At 45.7% G+C, this 21,075-nt stretch overlaps 2 protein-coding genes across 3 annotated transcripts in view; one reads left to right on the top strand and one right to left on the bottom strand.

Moving 5' to 3' along the window:
• UNC5D (unc-5 netrin receptor D) overlaps window positions 1–21,075 on the bottom strand; it is a 773,049-nt gene that overhangs the window by 82,101 nt on the left and 669,873 nt on the right. The gene's annotated exons all lie outside the window — the stretch shown is intronic.
• LOC131203757 (uncharacterized) lies at window positions 10,758–16,600 on the top strand. Of its 2 annotated transcripts, none has more exons than XR_009156476.1 (2): window positions 10,758–12,662; window positions 16,072–16,600. XR_009156476.1 is itself a non-coding variant. In XM_058194329.1 (2 exons), the coding sequence occupies exons 1-2, from the start codon at window positions 11,216–11,218 to the stop codon at window positions 16,124–16,126; spliced, it is 465 nt and encodes a 154-aa protein (XP_058050312.1). In that variant the 5' UTR covers window positions 10,758–11,215; the 3' UTR covers window positions 16,127–16,600. The 2 variants fall into 2 exon arrangements, 1 of the variants encoding a protein (XP_058050312.1); XM_058194329.1 differs by having other exon boundaries at window positions 10,758–11,625.

Below are 21,075 nucleotides of genomic sequence, written 5' to 3'. Positions count from 1 at the left end.
TTGGTTGAAAGGGAAAGCCTCCTTCCAGGGCTACTCCCTCCCCCCAAGAAAGAGGATCCCCCTGGCACTGGGCTCAATATGGCAATCGGAAAGAGAGCTGCTGGCATGGGGGAAATAAGAGAAGAAATAAATATCCTTTTATCTCTGCACTCTGCCTTCCTTTCCTTTTTCACAGACACACACACAGAGACATGCTAGTTGCCATGTTATGCTGTTATGGTGGGTGGGTGGGTGGGTGGGTGGGTGGAAGGAAGGAAGGAAGGAAGGAAGGAAGGAAGGAAGGAAGGAAGGAAGGAAGGAAGGAAGGAAGGAAACATTCTCTTCTATTGGACCCTTCCAGACTTGGTAACTAACTGGTTGAAGGGAGGGAGGGAGGGAGGGAGGAAGGCATTTTGGCAAATTCTTTCACACTTTCTTTTGCTGGAGTTCTATTAATTATCCTCTAAAGAATTCTCTTATTTCTTATTTCCTCTTTATTTATTTCTCCTCTTATTTTCCCCATGCTAGCAGCTCTCTTTCCCATTCTCTCTTTAGTGAGACTTACTTCCAAGTAAACCAACTGTTCCTCCCTGTATTGGTGGGGGTGGGGGTGGAAGAGAGAGAGAGAGGGAGGAAGAAAGGCATTTTGGAAAATTCTTTTACACCTCTCTCCTTTTGCTGGATTTCTATCACACCCCCTCTAACTGATTGGTTGGTGGCTATATTTCGCAGAGGGTGGAAGACCCAGGACAAACCCTCTTTCTGAGAATGGGCCATGCTGAAGGGTGTGGGACACAATGGATGGTGGCCCATTCCCCAAGGTGAATGGCTGGAGGCGTGCCATCTGAGGAGATAAGTTGGGAAAGAATTGACCAAGGAGAAATGCCAGAGGAGAATGAAGAGTTGGAGATGAATAGTCCCATTCTGCTCAGGAAGGTGTCGAGGTCCCCCAGCTCATGTCTGTCATGGAGGCCCATCACCCATCCCTCTGCCTCTCCCTCTAGACTTGTCACGATAGCATTCATGCAAGTCACATCATCAAGATAAGTCAGTCCATACTGATCCAGGTGAGCCCATGCTTGATTCAAGAAGAACACCAACTTCTCTGGACTTCCATCAAATGTGGCCTTGATTGGCACGGGGTCAATGGAGCCTGGGGTGTCCCAATACCTTTGCAGCCATTGTGCTCCATAGGGGAAATGCCAGGGCTGAGTGCCTGCAGACACTGATTATGCTTGAGGTTGGCCAGCAATCCCATGCAGTTGAGCTGCTGTCTGTTGGGGTTCAGTGGCACCTTGCCCTGGATCTGGGCCTGGCTGTGAGAGACTGCTGCTCCCAAGGCTGCAGCTCCTCCCCCTATTCTTAGCCATGGTTGAGGCAGTGAGAGTGAGATAATTGTCGAGAATTGACTGGATGCTGCTCCACAGTCTTGAACAGCATGACTGACTTCTATGCTACTTTTGAAAAAAGGGGGGATTGAGCCATAATTCTGAATATGAGAGTCAGTTGGGGTTTCCAAATAAAGAAACTGCTGCATGCAGCAACCGTACGCCTAAAGATACTACATAATCATGATTTCTACTCCATCCATCTGTCCAGTCCTGAGTAAGCAGACACACTACATAGGGGAATGAATATGTATATGTGTGTAAACAGTGATGGTGCTGGTGGACAGGAAGGAGGGCAATGCATTGAAACAGCAAGCTTTTTGAAAGTACAGCTTCATTTTTATGTCTTCAGCACTAACAATCCACCATTCCTCTCTGGAGCTACCTAGCAGAAGAAACTTCCAGACTCAGCATGGTTAGAAAAAAAAAACTTTACTGAAAATTTAATGTTAAATCTATGCTGAAGATTTCCACTCCCTAATTTTGTTAAAACAGAAAACTAGACAAATCTCTAGTATACGTGCATGAGAGAGAGAGAGAATGTGTGTTCACAGAACGTAACTTTTAGATGTCAGGTGCAAGCAACCAGGTCAAAGAGGCCATCTACATTAAGACTGAACAGCTTTCTCTCAACAGAGGGGAGGGATATGACACCATCTATCTCCTGTTTAAAACAGAGTCCTTTCGGCAGTTCCAAGAAGATTTGTGATTTGTGATCTTATTCAAGAGGGGGGTGCAGACCTGATGGGCATTACGGAGACCTGGTTGGGCACGGAAGGGGGAGTTCCCCTGGTAGAGATGTGCCCACCGGGTTTCCGTGCATTTCATCAGCCGAGGGCCCAAGGTAGGGGTGGGGGGGTGGCGGTTGTTATTAATGAGAGTTTGGAGCCGAGGGAGGCCACTGTACCACATATAGCCGGATGTGAGTCCCTCTTTGTGAAGTGGGGCCTGGGGAGGCAGGTGGGCCTGCTGATCACGTACCTGGCTCCCTGCTACGTGACAGCAGCCCTGCCCGAGCTGCTGGATGTAATCGCCAGGATGGCGGTTGAGACCCCCAGGCTGATGGTCATGGGGGATTTCAACCTGCCGTCGGTTGGCAAGGCATCCACGACGGCTCGGGAGTTCATGGCTTCCATGACGGCCCTGGACCTGACCCAGTTAGTGAATGGTCCCACTCACATCGGGGGAAACACTCTGGACTTGATTTTTGTCTCTGGGCAGTGGTTGAATGATCTGGAATTAGGGGACTTAGTCCTCAGACCCTTTTCATGGTCAGATCATTCTCTCCTTCAACTCGACTTTCGAACCGCTGACCCTCATCGCAGGGAGACGGAACCGATTCGCTGGTTCCGTCCCAGGCACCTGATGGATCCGGAGAGGTTCCAGATGGAGCTTGGGCCATTACCTGAAGATTTAGCCCACAATTCGACTGGTGACCTCGTCGCCGCCTGGGAAAGAGCGTGTCGTGCCTTTGTGGCCTCTGACCCGGTGTCGCTTTCGATTAGCTCCTTGGTATTCCGAGGAGCTGAGAGAGATGAAGCGCCGGAGAAGACGCCTAGAGAGTAATTGGAGGGCCAGCCGCTCCGAATCTGACCGGACGCTAGTGCGGTCTCAAATTCAGACCTATCTGGTGGCGATGAAGATGGCAAAATGGGAATATTTTTCCACTCTCATTGCATCGGCAGATAATCGCCCAGCCGCCCTGTTTGGGGTGACCCGCTCCCTCCTTCATCAGTGGGCATTGGAGGACCCCTTACAAGGGCGAGCTGAGGAGTTTCTACAGTATCTGCAAGATAAAATAGCTCAGATTCGGGAAGGTTTGGACGCAGATTGGATAGGGCCGGGCGGGATGGTGGAGGCTGGTCTTGATGTTCCCATCTGGGATGAGTTCGATACTGTGGCTCCTGAGGACATGGACAGGATACTGGGGAGGCTGAATGCGACCACATGTTTACTGGACCCGCGTCCCTCCTGGCTGGTACTGGCCACCCGGGTGGTTACATGAGGCTGGCTTCAGGGAATCGTTAATGCTTCTTTGATGGAGGGTGTCTTTCCTGCCGCCTTGAAAGAGGCGGTGGTGAGGCCCCTCCTCAAGAAGCCTTCCCTGGATCCAGCCATTTTAGCAAATTATCATCCTGTCTCCAACCTTCATTTTGTGGTGAAGGTTGTTGAGAGTGTGGTCGCACAACAGTTCCCCAGTGCCTGGATGAAATGTCTATCTAGACCCGTTCCTGTCCGGCTTCTGGCCCGGTTACAGCACGGAGACAGCCTTGGTCGTGTTGGTAGATGATCTCTGGAGGGCTCGGGACAGAGGTTGTTCCTCTGTCCTGGTCCTATTAGATCTCTCAGTGGCTTTCGATACCATCGACCATGGTATCTTGCTGCGGCGGCTCGGGGTCTGGGAGTGGGGGGCACCATTTATCGGTGGTTCTCCTCCTATCTCTCCGACCGGTCACACAAGGTGTTGGCAGGGGGGCAGAGGTCGACCCCGAGGCGCTTCTTATGTGGGGTGCCACAGGGGTCAATCCTTTCGCCTCTTCTGTTCAACATCTATATGAAGCCGCTGGGTGAGATCATCCATGGTTTTGGGGTGCCTTGCCACCTGTACGCTGATGACACCCAGCTGTACATTTCCACTCCAGACCACCCCAACGAGGCCGTCGAAGTGATGTTCTGGTGTCTGGAAGCCGTACGGGTCTGGATGGGGAGAAACAGGTTTCGGCTCAAACCCTCCAAGACCGAGTGGCTGTGGATGCCGGCTTCCCAGTACAGCCAGCTCACTCCACTGCTGACTGTTGGGGGCGAGTCGTTGGCCCCCACGGAGAGGGTTCACAATTTAGGTGTCCTCCTGGATGCACGACTGTCTCTAGAAGATCATTTGACGGCCATCGTCAGGGGGGCTTTTTATCAGGTCCGCCTGATCTGTCAGTTGCATCCCTTTCTAGACCGGGTTTCCCTTTGCACAGTCACTCATGCCGTCGTTACCTCCCGCCTGGACTGCTGCAATGCTCTCTACATGGGGCTCCCCTTGAAGAGCACCCAGAAGCTCCAACTGGTCCAGAATGCGGCCGCGCGGGTGATAGAGGGAGCACCTTGTGGCTCCCATGTGACACCTCTCCTGCGCGGTCTGCACTGGCTTCCGGTGGTCTTTCGGGTGCAATTCAAGGTGCTGGTTACCACCTTTAAAGCACTCCATGGCTTAGGATCGGGCTATTTATGGGACCGCTTACTGCCACCAACAGCCTCCCATCGACCTGTGCGCTCCCACAGGGAGGGCCTCCTCGGGGTACCGTCAGTTAAACAATGTCAACTGGTGGCGCCCGGGGGAGGGCCTTTTCTGTGGGGGCTCCTGCCCTCTGGAATGAGTTGCCCCCGGGGCTTTGCCAACTCCCCAACCTCTGGACCTTCCGCCGTGAGCTGAAGACTCTTTTATTTCATCAAGCAGGGCTAGCCTAAAAGTGTAGTTTTAATGGGTTTTTTAGTCTTATTGCTATCGTTAGTTTTTAGTATTTTGGCCATAAATTATATTAATTTTATAGTGTTTTTAACTTGTATTATATTGTGTTTTTTAAACTGGCTGTTAACCGCCCTGGGTCCTTCGGGAGAAGGGCGGTATACAAATTCGATTATAAATAAATAAATAAATAAAATAAATTCCACACCCATTTGCACTATTCAGGAGATCCTGAGTGCACAGATAAACCTCCAAGTGGCCTCAACAACTCTCAAAAAGAGTGCTAATGACCAGATGACTACAAGGCATATATATCCTTCCATTCTCCCCCATTGAGTCAGAACTGAAGTAGCTTCTCACATGAGAAGCCAAACATCTTCAAGGAAAAAACAAAAAACAAAGTTCAGTTGCCTTTTGAAAAAGCACCTTTGGGGCAACTAGGACGTGGATGATTGAGAATCTCCATAGATATTAAGTAACCAGAATCACTCATGAAAATTCTCAAGCAGAAACTTTATTATTAGTTATCGATGTTACAAGAATCTCACCAGACTGGCTGCATTCCCTTGGGGATGGTCAGATAAGACTTCAGGGATTCTGGGTGAGGTCAGTCCTATGCCTCTTTCTCCAATGCAAGAACTTTAAGCTCATCCCCTTCTTAACCCCTCCCTCCAGTCTAGCTGGAGATTCTACCACATCAGATCTCCTTCTCCCATTCTTTTCTGGTAATGAACTATGGGCTAGTCCCTTGCCTGACTAAAATGTGAAAAGCACATGCCAGGTTTACATACTACATGCTCTGATGCTAAGGAGTTCTACTTCCCCTCCCCACCTGAAAAGAAATCTGTTCCAAATGCAAAACACAAGCAAGAGGAGACGAGTTTCACTTTCAGTTTTACTTTCACAGCAGCAACCAGGGGATAGGATAGGGGATGCTTCTATAGGGCAAGCCTGAGGCTGAGAAAAGGATAAAATAGGGGAGGCTTCTGTGGGGCAAGGCTGAGGGAGAGAAGGGGATAGGATAGGGGAGGCTTCTGTGAGGCAAGGCTGAGGGACAGAAGGGGAGAGGAGAGGACGATTGTAACTACTCATTAATTTTCAAGCTGTGTCGATTTATCAAGCCCGATCACATAGTTTCATAGCAAAGCATGGGTATCCAGCTAGTATATATACTGTATACACACACACTCCAATTATGAACGAATTATTCAGATAGTTATATTCTTCCTTATTACCCTTAACTATTTGTGAATGCTACCATTGATTCTGAAATTGGTGGAACCAACAATATTCAGTATGTTGTGCAATGAATTAGTATATTCGTACTTGTTTCTCATTTTGCCATTCATTTCACCTACTTCTCTCATTGTCATTGTCTATATGTTGTTGTTTTTAAAAAAATGTAAACACGTGATAGACAGGATTTAGCAAACCTCTCTAGAGTAAGATGCACATAGTCAAATGACTATTTTTATACAGAAAAAAGACAACCCTTCTAATGACCAACAATCTGGTTTTCTGCAGTAAGTGCTAAAATTGAATCATGATCTTCCAAATGGTCTTAATTTTTACATGAGATTCCAATGGATTAGCCCTTTCTAGAACATATAAGCACATGAGCAATAACTTCAAAGTCATGTATACTGTGTAGGCACAATCTTTTCTGATAAGTAACTTTGTAAAACTTACCAAGCTTAACCAGCGATTTGAGTTATTCAAATCATGCTCTGGTAGAAGCTTGTCTACAGTATTGGGGTATACAAATTGTTAAATATTTTTCAATATGAAAGAAAAATTTGCATATAGCCAGCCATAGCCAAGCACATTTATGCGATGTAATATTCTCTTGGGTAGGAAGATCATCAGTTCTTTGCTTGATAATTTTCTTAGCATCTGGGCCTGCTTGTGCTAGAAATAGCATTGAAATTCCATATTCTAAGGTGGTTTTGAAAAATTGGGAAGGCTAGGTACATGCAGATGTGTGACTGGACGGGTGCAAAGTTCCCAGATAGTTATGCTTGATAAGGCACATTAGAAAATAAGAACTAGCTATGATTTTTAATGACCATGTTTAAAAAGTGAAATCCAGGAACCTGATTCTGAAAAAACCACATCCATTGGTTCTTCATCCAGGGCAGTACAGTGGTTCAGTAAAATGCTGGGGTTCTTGGCTGGAAAGCTGGCAGCTCAGGTTTGAGACTTGAGCACCATCAAACAGGATGAGCTCCCTTTACTTGCCCCAGTTCCTGCCAATTTAGCAGTTTGAAAGCATGCAAATGCGAGTAGATTAATAGGTACCACTTTGGTGGGAAGTTAACAGTCGTTAACCCGGATGTCATGCTGGCCACATGACTGTTGAAATGTCTTCAGACAGCACTGGCTAAATGGCCTTGAAACCAAGATGAGCACCACTCCCTATAGTTGGCAATGACTAGCGGAGTCCACTTTACCTTTATTGGTTCTTCATCCAATCTCCATTTATATCTAGCTTGCCTCTTCCTACAGGCAACTACCTCAGGTCTGGTCTTATTAATATTCAGGGATCATCATTAGCTCCTTACAAATTCAGAAGTAGTCTTAATACAGGGCAAGGGAGAAACGTCATAACAGTAGTCTGAATATGATTGCCTATAAACATAGTTGAATGTGAGGAACACTCTACAGATGCTTTAATAAACATGTGAAAGTAAAGCCAGAGCTTATTACAGTCATGCTTTAATCAAAGCCTAGAAAATAATTCCTAATGCTTTCCCAGTCTTTGAAAGAAATGCTATGAGTTCCTTAAGGTTAGATCTGAAATCGAACTACATGAATATTGCCAACTTCAACTTTTTCATTCTGCCCATCAAAATTGCACCTAAAAGGACTCCACAGAGAAACAAAAGGCATTTTTTTCCCCAAAATGTGAACATCCAACATCCAGATTCACAAAAGTGTTTTTTTTTTAAATCAAAACAAAATGAAATCACAATTTAAGGTCATAGCAAAAAAGATAGCAATAAAGAATAAGATACAGATTGCCATATGACAACTGGAACAGAAAAAAAAAAGATTCATATTGGGATGTGATGGAAATATGATGAATATTCTGAAGTGGAAGTTTCTTGTCTTCTTTTACAACATAGAGATGACTAGGCAGTCACATACTTCTGCCCTTTTTAAACTTGTGGGTTACTTATTGCAAATTTACTAGGAAACAGTTGAATTCAGGTTTGTTTTAGGATATTTATTCCTTCCCATCCTCATTACAACCATTTTTGTTTGAATTCCTTTCTTACCAATGCATATTTAATATATAAAATAAATATACAAATATCTAACCTACAGCATGATCACATACCTATAAAATAAGTATGCATGTCCATATCTTAAAGAAATAGGAAAAGACCTCCAAATGAATACATCCAAATCTGACACAGATTGGAAATCATTTGATCCAACCATGCTTAAGCAGATCATCTTATTCAATGCAGACTAAGAAATATTTAGATAAAAATATGATAAAAATGTTTCTAGAATTGGGAAAAGGACATCTCATGGGTCATTTATAGCTCCTTTTCTTTCACAATCTCTTCCCAGATGGCAGAAAAAAATGGAGACAAAGTGTGAATTTCATTGTTTTTTGCATCTGTCTTTACACAAAGGGAAAAAACAGTCCAACCTATCAAAAACAGCACCACAAAAAACAGATTAAGAACACAAGTTAAAATAGGGAAGAAAATAGTAAGTGAACACCTGTCTACCCTAGATGAATTCAAATCACGAGGACTGGATGGATTACACCCCAAGGTTCTGAAGGAACTGGCAGACAAGATCTCGGAACCACTGAACCATATCTTTCAAAGATCCTGGAGCACCAGGGAACTGCCAGAAGACTGGAAAAGAGCTGATGTAGTTCCCATTGTCAAAAAAGAAAAAAATAGATCCAGGAAATTATAGACCCATCAGCCTGACCTCAGTACCAGGGAAGATTCTGGAAAAGATAATCAAGCAACGAATCAGTGAATACATGGAAGCAAACAAAGTAATAACCAAACGCCAACATGGGTTTGTCAAAAAAGATTATGCCAGACTAATCTTATTGCATTATTTGACAAAGTGACAAAATTAGTGGACCAGAGGAATACTGTTGATATAATTTACTTGGACTTCAGTAAAGCATTTGATAAAGTAGACCATAAGCTACTACTGGATAAAGTAGAAAAATGTGGGTTAGACAGTATCACCACCAGATGGATTCATAACTGGCTGACCAACCACACTCAATGTGTAGTCCTCATTGGAATTGCATCTACATGGAGGGAAGTATGCAGTCGAGGACCCTAAGGCTCTGTTTAAGGCCCAGTACTCTTCAACATATTCATCAATGATTTGGACGAGGGGATACATGGGGAACTCATCAAATTTGCAAATGATACTAAACTGGCTGTCAGCCTCTGCTTATGATGCTTACTTGCTATCGGCTGCCATTGTAATGGGAGTGGGGAGGTTTTGCTGGTATTTGGGGGCAGGGAGTGAGCTGGTGGAGACATCTCGAGGAAAAGGGAGGAAACTTCTCCAGGCTTCAAGCAGCTGTGGAAGGAGCTGATAGCTGTCAAGGTATACCAGATAGATGGGGGCAGCCTGAAGAAGAACCCTACATGACACCTTGGGGAGATGTGGATTGGACACTCAACCTGGGTCCTTGGGGGGGAGGGATTTGGGATTGCTTTCAATATCTAATTTTCGCGCCTATTGCCTTAGACCTTGCTTTTCTTTCATTGCATTCAATTCATACTCAGTAAAATTACCTTTCTCTACAAACATGGAGTTGGGTTTTTCTTTCTTGAGTTTTGAATGGAGGCACACCTGATATTAAGCAAGGTCTGCTTTACCAGCCATCCCGGAGAAAGCTCTACCATGGGGGCTGAGCCAAGAATGTCTGACCAACACAGTGACCAGGAAGACATGGGAGTCACTGGATACACTCCCCCTCAGTCCAGGCACTGTAGGGAGATTTTTATTTATTTATTTATTATTTATTATTCGTACTTTTATACCGCCCTATCTCCCTAGGGACTCAGGGCGGTTTACAGCCATATAAAAAACATAAATATATACAAGGTAAAACATTAATTTAAAAAACTTATTACATAGGCCGAATATTTAAAATAGAGATATAAATAATAAAACCCATTTAAAACCAAATTTAAAATTTAAACATTTAAAAATTTAAAATTCTAGTCCAGTCCTGCGCAGATAAATAGATGTGTCTTATTTTGGTTTGGATTTTGGAGTGGATGTCAGAATTACAGCTTGAAGAAAAACCAGTCAGAGTTAAGTAGGGCCTCTGTGGCTCAGACTGGTAAGACAGTCTGTTATTAACACAGCTGCCTGCAATTACTGCAGGTTCTAGTCCCACCAGGCCCAAGGTTGATTCAGCCTTCCATCTTTTATAAGGTAGGTAAAATGAGGACCCAGATTGTTGGGGGCAATAAGTTGACTTTGCATATAAATATACAAATAGAATGAAGACTATTGCTAACATAGTGTAAGCCGCCCTGAGTCTTCAGAGAAAGGCGGGATATAAATGCAAATTTTTAAAAAAGTGGTCGCTGGGTGCCAGCAGGATGGAACCTCTAGAGGAAACCCCCTCAGGGGTGAGAGTTAACAGATGCCAGCGTAAAGAGATGGCTTGGCAGGAGGAGAACAAAGAAGACCTCCTACTGATTCAAGCCATGCAGCTTTTGAAAGAGGCCCTTGAGAGTCGTAAAGCCTGCAAAAGGTATGTGGGGCTGCTAAGGGAGGAAACTTAAAACCCAAGGGGGGAAGCAGAAGTGTCAGCCTCCGCTTTAATTTAGTGTATTTCTCCTACTAGATTATCTGACTATTTTATTACCTTGTTAAAAGTTTGCTCTACTGATTGTCTTACATGCTTTATGGAGAAGGGGGGGAGGTTTTCACTGTTCCCAGCGTCGGCTGACATTGTATGTGGGGGAGAGGGGAAATGCCATTTTCAAAACCAGAGGTTTGAATTGTGTTGGCGCGTGAATGTAACGGCAGCTGCTGATTCCACATTCCATTCGGAAGATTGACAGAGGGAGAATATCGGAAGTGAAACTACACGTGGCTGAGGAGAAAGAAGACATTGGACTATTATTGTATGACCTCTAGTAGGGGGAGGGTTCAGGAGAGAATATGACTCTGGGGATTTGATTTACTTCCAGTTCCAGCTTTGCTTTCACCGCATCCAGACTTGTATGATAAAGATTACCAAATTCTTCAACATGATGAAGTTGGGTTTTTATTTTCTCAAACACTGATCTGGGGCAGGCTGACATTAAGCTGGAACTCACCCAAAATCAGTCATCCCGGATCACAACCGAGGGGATTGAAATTTTTTTTTCCCATAACGATGTCGGAGCACGAATACGAACTTGATGAGGAACAGCTGGCAGACATCTCATCCCAGGACCATCGCAGACAAGCTGATAAAAAATATTTTCTGGGAAAAAAGCCAATCTCAGAAGATGAGCTGGAGGAGTCAGAAGCAGCCTTGGCAGCCACGTCGGGCCCTCCCAAATATTCAGGAATTTCTGCAGAGTGGCTGGAGAAATTACAACTAGAGGAAAAACAAGAGAAGGCCAAACTGGATTTTAAAAGTTTTCCAGACCCAGGGGAACCACAATCCAGAGTTACTAGACGTAAACAACAAAGAAAACTCTCTGCTTGGCAACAAGAGCAGCAAATAAAAGATCAGTTACAGATTGCAGAAGCTGTGAGACTGTATCGTGAGGTGAAAGAGCGACAGAGATATCGTGAAAGGTATGAAAACCCCACCCAAACGCCCTGGGGGGAGAGGGAAGAGGTGGAAACAGAAATTTCAATGGCCACTGGTGATGCAGCATACACCAGAGAGATTCAGGAGGACCGAGAGCCTGAGCTGCATTCTCCAGGAGCTGCAGATATGGCCACGGGTCAGGGGGTCCCCACTCCACAAATGTTGCCTCATAGAAGAAAAAAACCTAAAATTCCACCAATTCCCAGAAAGTTTGATGGGGACCCCAAAGAATTAGGCTTATTCCAGGCTATGGTGGATAGCCACATGCAAGAATGGGGGGAAGATTATCTGTCAGAAGCCTCTAGAGTAAGAAGCGTGACTCAAGTCTTGAGTGGCTTCCTGGTACGTGACTTTATACCAAGAGGATTCCCCTCTCCTAAGGAACTACCATCATTTTATGGCCACCCTGAGAATGAGATTTGAGGACCCCTTGGCAGAACAAAAGGCCAAGATTCACATGAGGTCCATCAGACAAGGGAGGAGACCAGTGACTGACTACAACCAAGAGTTCAGCGATCTGGTACCTCTCATGAGAGGATGGCCGGAAGTGGCTCTTTTGGACTTATATAAAGACGGCCTAAACGGAGAATTATATAAATTATGTAGAGCCTGAGTATCCCCGACTACCCTGCATGGCTGGTACACCCTGGCAGCAGAAATGGAGATAGACCTAGCCAAGGACCGCCTGTGAAGCGATCGTAGTTGGAGGCAAACTCAACCTCAATTCCAGAGGGAACCAACCAAGGATTCTGTTGCAGTGGAGAGTGGGAAGAAGAAACCCACAGGCTGTTTCAGATGTGGAAAAGAAGGCCACCGAGCCGCTGATTGTCGGGCAAAGCTGCCGCCAAAGGCGACCCCTAGTGGCAAAAAACCAACGGCGCAGGCGGAACCAAAATCGCGAGAGGTCGCAAAGAGGGGAACAGATGACGCAAAGTACGCTCCTCCCATCGAGAAGGAAGTTGGGACTCCAACCGGGTCAGATGACACCGAGCCATCTTCGGAATCGGATGAGGACCTCTTGGTGAGTTGGAAAGGGGGGGCCCTTACCGTTCCTGTACAACTGCATATCCCATCCTCAGGAATGCAAGGGGAAATGCTAGCCCTCCTAGACTCTGGGTGTACCCGATGTATCTTAAGCCCCGAGGTGGTGGAGAGAATGGAACTGAGACTAAAAACATTAAGCAGGCCCATAGCCTTCTGCCAACTAGATGGATCGATAGCGGGGGGAGGCCCAGCCCACTTTGTGACAGAGCCCATAGAGATGACCATAGATGACCATAAAGAAATCATAAACTTCATAGTTGCTCCAGGGATGGACCAACCTCTCATGCTGGGTCTCTCGTGGCTCCGAAAATGGAACCCTAAAATAAACTGGAGAACAGGGGTGGTGCGACTCCGCACAAAGGCACTAAAGAAGAAGAACATAATTTTAAAAACCCCTGATCCTGATTGCCCTGAGAAACTAGGGGCGATGGTTGAGCACCTAGAGGGGGAGGAAAAAATTCCTAAAGAGTACTGGGACCTACGAGAGGTTTTTAGTGAAAAGGCCTCTGACGTACTGCCTCCCCATAGGCCCACAGACTGTGCAATAGACATTCTACCAGGAGTGAAACTCCCGAAACCGAAATCTTACCCCATGACCCAAAAAGAATTAGGGGAATTACGGAACTTCATAGATAAAAATTTAGAACGAGGATTCATTCAACCGGCTAGGCCTCGGGTTGCAGCCCCAGTCATGTTCCGGGAAAAGAAAGATGGCACCTTTCGCTTGATAGTTGACTATAGAAATCTGAACTGTGTGTGCATGGAAAATGTATACCCCATGCCTCTTATGAAAGACATGCTCGCCCACTTGGCCAACGGAAATTTCTTTACTAAACTGGACTTACGAAAAGCGTATTACAGAGTACGCATAAAGGAAGGGGATGAATGGAAAACGGCGTTCAATTGTCCCCTTGGTTGCTTTCAATTCCGAGTCTTACCATTTGGGTTGCAAGGGGCCCCAGCAGTTTTCATGCAACTAATAAATGAGGTTCTCCATGAACACTTGTTTAAAGGGGTTCTTGTTTATCTTGATGACATACTTATCTACACTGAAACCATGGAGGAGCATGTGAAGCTAGTAAGAGCAGTACTTAAAAAATTGCTGGCCGCTGAACTTTATGCAAAATTGTCAAAATGTGAATTCCACCAATCAAAAATCGACTATCTGGGATACCGTATTTCCTCTGATGGCTTGGAGATGGACCCTGCCAAAGTCCGAGCAGTACTAGAGTGGGCACCTCCTCGCACCCGCAAACAATTACAGAGCTTTCTGGGATTTGCTAATTTTTATCGCCAATTCATTCCCTCTTTTGCTGACATTGCCCTGCCAATCACCAATCTCCTCAAAACAAGAGGAAATACTAAACCCAAACCATCCTTACCACTGGAGTGGTCAATGGAGTGTCAGGCCGCTTTTGAGAAGTTGAAGTGATTGTTCACCGCCGAGCCTGTCCTCAAGCACCCTGACATGGAATCCCCATTCGTGGTTCAAGCTGATGCTAGTGACGTAGCAGTCGGAGCAGTTTTACTCCAAACCAATGCTAAAGGTGAGCTACAACCATGTGCTTACACATCTCGTAAACTCACTGAAACAGAACAGAGATGGGCCATCTGGGAAAAGGAGGCTTTTGCAGTGCACTGGGCTCTTCAAACATGGAGACAATTCTTAGAGGGAGCCAAACACCCTTTTGAAGTATGGACTGATCATAAAAACTTAGAAGCCCTGAAAACTCCTAGAAAGCTATCACCAAAACAAGCTCGATGGACCCAATACTTTAACCGCTTTAATTTTGCCTTGCGCTACATTCCTGGGGGAAAGAACTTCCTCGCGGACGCCCTTTCCCGTTTACCTCAGTACAACAGTACTCGCAAGGAAGTAGCACGGCCTATACTCCCAGTGCAACAGTTAGCAGCCCCAGCGATTACTCGTACCCAAGCCCATACAGATCCGATGTTACCAGACGACCTCACCAATTCGCTCAAGGAAGCCTTAAACAAAGATGACTGGTTCTTAGCCCATTCGCACGAGTGCACTCTTCGCGATGGACTAACTTGGGTAGGAGCAAAGTTATACGTGCCTGCATCTCTGAGAGAGGTTATACTTCTACGTTGTCATGATGCTAAAATGGCTGGCCATTTTGGATTCGTCAAAACCTTACACCTACTGAAAAGACAGTTTTGGTGGCCAGGTCTTAAAAAAGACATTGAATCCTATATAGCAAGCTGTCCTGTTTGTGCATCAGCTAAAAGACCACCAGGGAAGCCTCCTGGGTTGCTGCAAACAGTAGCCTGTCCAGAAGCCCCATGGAAAGAAATATTCATGGATTTCATAGTGGAATTACCTGAAAGTGGAGGAAATACAGTAATCTGGGTGGTTACTGACCTGTTCTCCAAACAGGTACACTTTATCCCATGTTCCAAAATTCCTTCTTCAAAAACGTTGGCAAAACTGTTTGTCCAACACATCTACAGACTCCATGGGGTTCCTAAACGAATAATCTCAGACAGAGGGGTGCAATTCACTTCTAAGTTTTGGAGAGAATTTTTGCGGTTGATAGGCTCCACCCAAGGTTTAAGCTCCTCCCATCATCCTCAAACTAATGGCGGCTGTGAATGCTCAAACTCAGTACTGGAACAATACTTACGATGTTACATTAACTATCAACAAGATAATTGGGCAGATTTAATACCATTTGCGGAAGTGGCTTACAATAATTCTGTTCATAGCAGCACTGGATTCACCCCATTTAAAATTGCCTCTGGTCAAGAATTTGTCCCCATTCCCGAACTCCCTGAACAAAAACCATTGATTCCGTCCCTGGCTGAATGGATAGAACAATTGCAAAGTACATGGAAGATTACACGAAAAGCTATTGATGATGCTCATCACTCACACAAAAAACAAGCAGATAAAAAGAGACCTCCTGAGAAAAAGTTCCAAGTAGGAGATAAAGTTTTCTTATCTACTAAATATTTACAAACAACTCAAAAATCTAAAAAACTTGGACCAAAATATGTGGGCCCATTCCCCATCGTGAAAATCATAAATCTGGTAATGGTCCAACTGGAACTACCTAAATCTCTCAAAAGAATTCACCCAGTTTTCCACGTTAGTTTGCTCAAACCTGAGCACACATCCCCCTTTAGACCAAATCCTACTAAGGCCCCTGTACCTATCCTCATCAACGGGGAAGAACATTTTGAAATTAAAGAAATTCTAGACTCTAGAAAACATAGAAATAAAATCCAATATCTGGTAGCATGGAAACACTTCCCTCTATCACAAGCTGAATGGGTTAACAAAGAAGATATGCAGGCCCCCCAAAAACTGGCATAATTTTATAACAAATATCCTGATAAACCCTAACTTTTCTTTTCTTTTCCAGGACTAACGTCCTTCTTTCGAAGGAGGGCCGAATGTCAGCCTCTGCTTTAATTTAGTGTATTTCTCCTACTAGATTATCTGACTATTTTATTACCTTGTTAAAAGTTTGCTCTACTGATTGTCTTACATGCTTTATGGAGAAGGGGGGGGGAGATTTTCACTGTTCCCAGCGTCGGCTGACATTGTATGTGGGGGAGAGGGGAAATGCCATTTTCAAAACCAGAGGTTTGAATTGTGTTGGCGCGTGAATGTAACGGCAGCTGCTGATTCCACATTCCATTCGGAAGATTGACAGAGGGAGAATATCGGAAGTGAAACTACACGTGGCTGAGGAGAAAGAAGACATTGGACTATTATTGTATGACCTCTAGTAGGGGGAGGGTTCAGGAGAGAATATGACTCTGGGGATTTGATTTACTTCCAGTTCCAGCTTTGCTTTCACCGCATCCAGACTTGTATGATAAAGATTACCAAATTCTTCAACATGATGAAGTTGGGTTTTTATTTTCTCAAACACTGATCTGGGGCAGGCTGACAAGAAGCTTCAACAAGCATAGAAGAGATTCCCAGAGGCCGGGTAGAGAGAGAGCAGGCGGCTGAGGCTCAGGCTGAGCCTGTAACCCAGGCTCCCCTGGCAAGGGGAGCAGGAGCCACGGAGGCATTGGATTCCAAAGCTTCCACCGCTGACAATAAAATACAGAGGGGATCCCAAGGCATTGGGATTCTTCCTATCTTTTGTGTGGAATTACATGGAAGAGTATGGAGAGTATTTCTCATCAGAAGCCACCTGTGTGAGATGCGTCACCATGGCCCTTGAGGGAATAGCTGTTGAATGGTGGGTGGGCCTCCATGATGACAATTCCCCCCTGCTGAGAAGTTATGACCAGTTTATGGCAGCACTTCGAGAGTGGTTTGGGGACCCCCTAGCTGAGCAAAAGGCCAGAATCAGAATGAAATCTATAAATCAGGGACTGTTGTCTGCTGCAGCCCCCGAGCCAGGCCTCCTGACTGAGAGTGACTCAGAGAGTGAGGGGGAAGAGCTGACGGGGCTTCCCTCTGCGGGACCTTTCTCTCTGGCTCCACTCCAGGTCCCAGAGGCAGGCCAGGTGGAGGAGGAGGAGCTGACATGGCCTCTTTCTCCCGACCCCTCCTCCTCCTCCCTGGCAGAGCTCCAAGAGCCAGCTGAGGAGAATCAATCATGGCTAGATGCAAGGCAGTGATGCCGAGTGAAGCGTGCGCAGCAAAAGGAAGGAAGGGGCTGGCCCAGGGAGTGCTGAGTCACGGAGCCACACCCCACAGGATATAAAAGGGGATGGAGCTGCCATTGGGCTTTGTGACGGACAAAAACAGACTTTTGGGAGCTTTGGCTGTGCTATTTTGTGATTAAGACTTTGGCTTATGTTTATTTCTGAACTGCAGTTACGCTGGTCTGAGGAGAACTTGGCAGACAATCGCAGGTTCATTGCCAGAACTGTTATCTGTTGTCGGAGTAAATTGCTGGCAATGATAGTCAGCTCGCATGTCTTTTTGGTTGTGGTCGGGAGGGGACAGAACAGGGACAGAGATCGGTGGCAGAATACTCCCAAGAGTTTCATGAGCTGGTGCACCACATGAGGGGGTGGTCCCAGGAGGCGCTGATAGAGTGTTATAAGGATGTCCTTAATGAGGACATCTACAAGGCTTGCTGCTCCCAAGGGGCCCCTCGAGATTTGCAACGCTGGTATGTGATGGCCTGCAATGTGGAGATTGACCTGGCCAAGGATCACTACCGTGGTAGCCAGAATTGGAACAAGCCTTCCCTTGCCCCTCCAAGAGAAAGCCCCAGCGTGTCCAAAGGGGGGGGCAACCTCAAAACCTAGGTCCACTGCCTGTTTCTGATGTGGAAAAGAGGGGCACTAAGCAGCCAATTGTCGGATGTGGATAGGGTATCACTGAGATGAAACTTTGAGTTTCATCGTAGCACCTGGAATGGAACGACCTTTCTTACTGGGACTGCCTTGACTATGGAAATGGAACCCACAGGTGAATTGGAGGAAAGAATGGTTGCACATCTGCTCCACCCACCTACTGGGTAAACCTTTTTGCACAGCTAAAGCTTCAAAGGAGCTGGCAGTGGTGGTGTGTGAGTGCATCCCTGGGGAAGATAACATCCCTAAGAATATTGGAACCTCAGGGAGGTGTTCAACGAGAAGGCATCAGATATACTACCATCTCATCAGCCCACTGACTGTGGCATCAAGATCCTACCAGGGGTGAAGCTCTCTAAACCAAAGATCTACCTGATGAGTCCTCACAAGTTGGAGGAGCTGCTGAGTTTTATTGATAAAAACCTGAAACAGGGCTTCATCCAACTAGTGAGGCCCCGATTGGCTGCCCCGGTTTTGTTCTGTGGAAAAAAAGGATTGCTTTCTTTGCTTGTGCATGGATTATCGAAACCTGAATGCAATTTGTGTAGAAAATGTGTGCCCACCGCCCCTAATGAAAGACATGCTAGCTCACCTGGCTAAGGGTAAGATTTTTACTAAACTGGATTTGAGGGAGACGTACTACAGAATTCAGATTAAGGAAGGCAATGAGTGGAATACTGCTTTTAAATGCCCCCTGAGTTGTTTCCAGTTTAGGGTGCTCCCTTTTGGGTTACAAGGAGCCCCGGCAGTGTTCATGCAATTGATTAATGAGGTATTGCATGAGTACAAGCAAGGGGATCATGGTTTACTTAGATGATATTCTTATTTACACAGAAACCATGGATGAACATGTGAAGTTGGTGCGGTCCGTTCTGAAAAAACTCAGAGCGGCCGAATTATACGGTAAGTTGTCAAAATGTGAATTCCATCAAAATAAGATTGACTATTTGGGATACCGCATCTCAAAGGGGATAGAAATGGACTCTGAGAAAGTCCAGACAGTCCGAGAGTGGGCACCCCAACACACCCGCAAGCAGCTACAAAGTTTTTTGTGGTTTGCGAACTTTTATCGGCAGTTTATCCCCTCGTTCGCACAAATTCCCTTCCCATTACTAACCTTCTGAAAACAAAGGTGGGGCGGGGCAAGCCAAAACCTAGTAGGCTGCTTGAGTGGAATATGGAGTGTCAGGCAGCTTTTAAGAAACTGAAGCAGCTGTTTGCTGCTGAGCCGGTTCTGAAACACCCTGACATGGAAGCCCTTTTCATTGTTCAGGCTGATGCAAGTGATGTGGCCGTTGGGGTGGTGGTACTTCAAGCCAATGCTGATGGGTCCTTACAGCCCTGCACTTACACCTCCTGCAAATTGTCTGAGACCGAACAGAGATGGGTAATTTGGGAGAAAGAAGCTTTTGCTGTCAATTGGGCATTGTTGACCTGGAGGCAGCTCCTTGAAAGGGCAAAACACCCTTTTGAGGTGTGGACAGGCCATAAAAATTTAGAAGCCTTAAAAACCCTGCGGAAGTTGTCACCCAAGCAAGTTCGGTGGCCACATTTCAATCATTTTAATTTTATCCTGCACTATCTCCCAGGAGGAAAGAATTTTATGGCTGATGCCCTCTCAAGACTGCCTCAATACAGTAGTGCCCGGCCGGAGGTAATCTGGCTGGTTATCCCTTCAAGACAACTGGCGGCTCTGGTAGTCACCAGATCCCAAGCAAGAGGCAAACCAAACATACCCACTGGTTTAAGTGAGCAATTAAGGGATGCTCTAAAAACTGATGAGTGGTTCACCTCCCACGGAAATGAATGTACTGTTCATGATAGTCTCGCATGGGTTGGGGCAAAATTGTATGTCCCTGCCAGCCTAAGGGGGGTGGTGCTGCAACAATCCCATGATGCAAAAGTTTCTGGGCATTTTGGATTTATGAAGACTTTACATTTAGTTAAACAATTCTGATGGTTCTCCCTAAAGAAGGACATAGAGATATATGTTGTCAGCTGTCCTATATGCGCTTCGGCAAAGAGGTCACCTGAGAAGCCACCTGGGTTACTCCAGTACATAGCCAGACCCGGGGCTCCTTGAAAGGAGATATGCATGGATTTTATTGTGGAATTACCAGAGAGCAATGGAAATACTGTCATTTGGGTGATTACGGACTTGTTCTCGAAACAGGTGCTTTGTACCCTGTCCCAAGATTCCCTCAGCAAAGATGTTGGCTAAACTGTTTATTCAACATATCTATCAGTTACATGATATTCCAGAATGAATAATATCTGATGGGGGGGGGGTTCAGTTCACCTCCTACTTTTGGAAAGAGTTCCTGGGCTCTGCCCAGGGGCTAAGCTCCACCCATCATCCTCAGACAAATGGGGCTTGTGAGAGAACTAACTCGGTATTAGAACAATACCTCAGGTGTTATGTAAATTATCAACAAGACAACTGGGTGGACCTCCTGCCGTTTGCAGAGGTGGCACATACTAATTCCATACACAGCAGTACTGGATTTACACCTTTCAAAGTGGTATTGGGTCAGGACTTTGTGCCTATCACAGGAGAAACCTCAAATACCGTCCCTGGTAGAATGGATCAAACAACTTCAGGTTACCTGGCCATTAGCCAGTAAGGCGTTGGATGAGACTCACAGAGCCCATAAGAAGCAGGCCAATAGGAAACGGGCTATCCCAAAAGATTACCAAGTGGGTGATAAGGTTTTCCTCTCTACTGAGTATCTGCAAACTACCAAGAAGTCAAAAAAACTCAGACCCAAATATGTAAGGCCTTTTCCCATCATGCGAATAGTAAACCCGGTCATGGTACAGTTAGTTACCAAAAACTCATCGGAGGATTCACCCAGTATTCCATGTTAGCTTGTTGAAACCTGTACAGACCTCCTCAATTTATCTGGATCAAAAAACCCTTCCAGTTCCCCTCCTCATTGAAGGAGAAGAACATTTTGAGGTCAAAGAAATCCTCAACTCTCGAAGATGTAGAGGTAGAGTGCAGTACTTGGTGGCGTGGAAACATTTCCCTTCCTCTCATCTGAATGGGAGAATGAGCGAGATATTAGCATCCCAAAACATTTACAATTGTTTCACAG

The sequence above is a fragment of the Ahaetulla prasina genome, chromosome 9, assembly GCF_028640845.1.
Source record: "Ahaetulla prasina isolate Xishuangbanna chromosome 9, ASM2864084v1, whole genome shotgun sequence".
NCBI lineage: Eukaryota > Metazoa > Chordata > Lepidosauria > Squamata > Colubridae > Ahaetulla > Ahaetulla prasina.
This window is presented reverse-complemented; position numbering and strand designations above follow the sequence as displayed.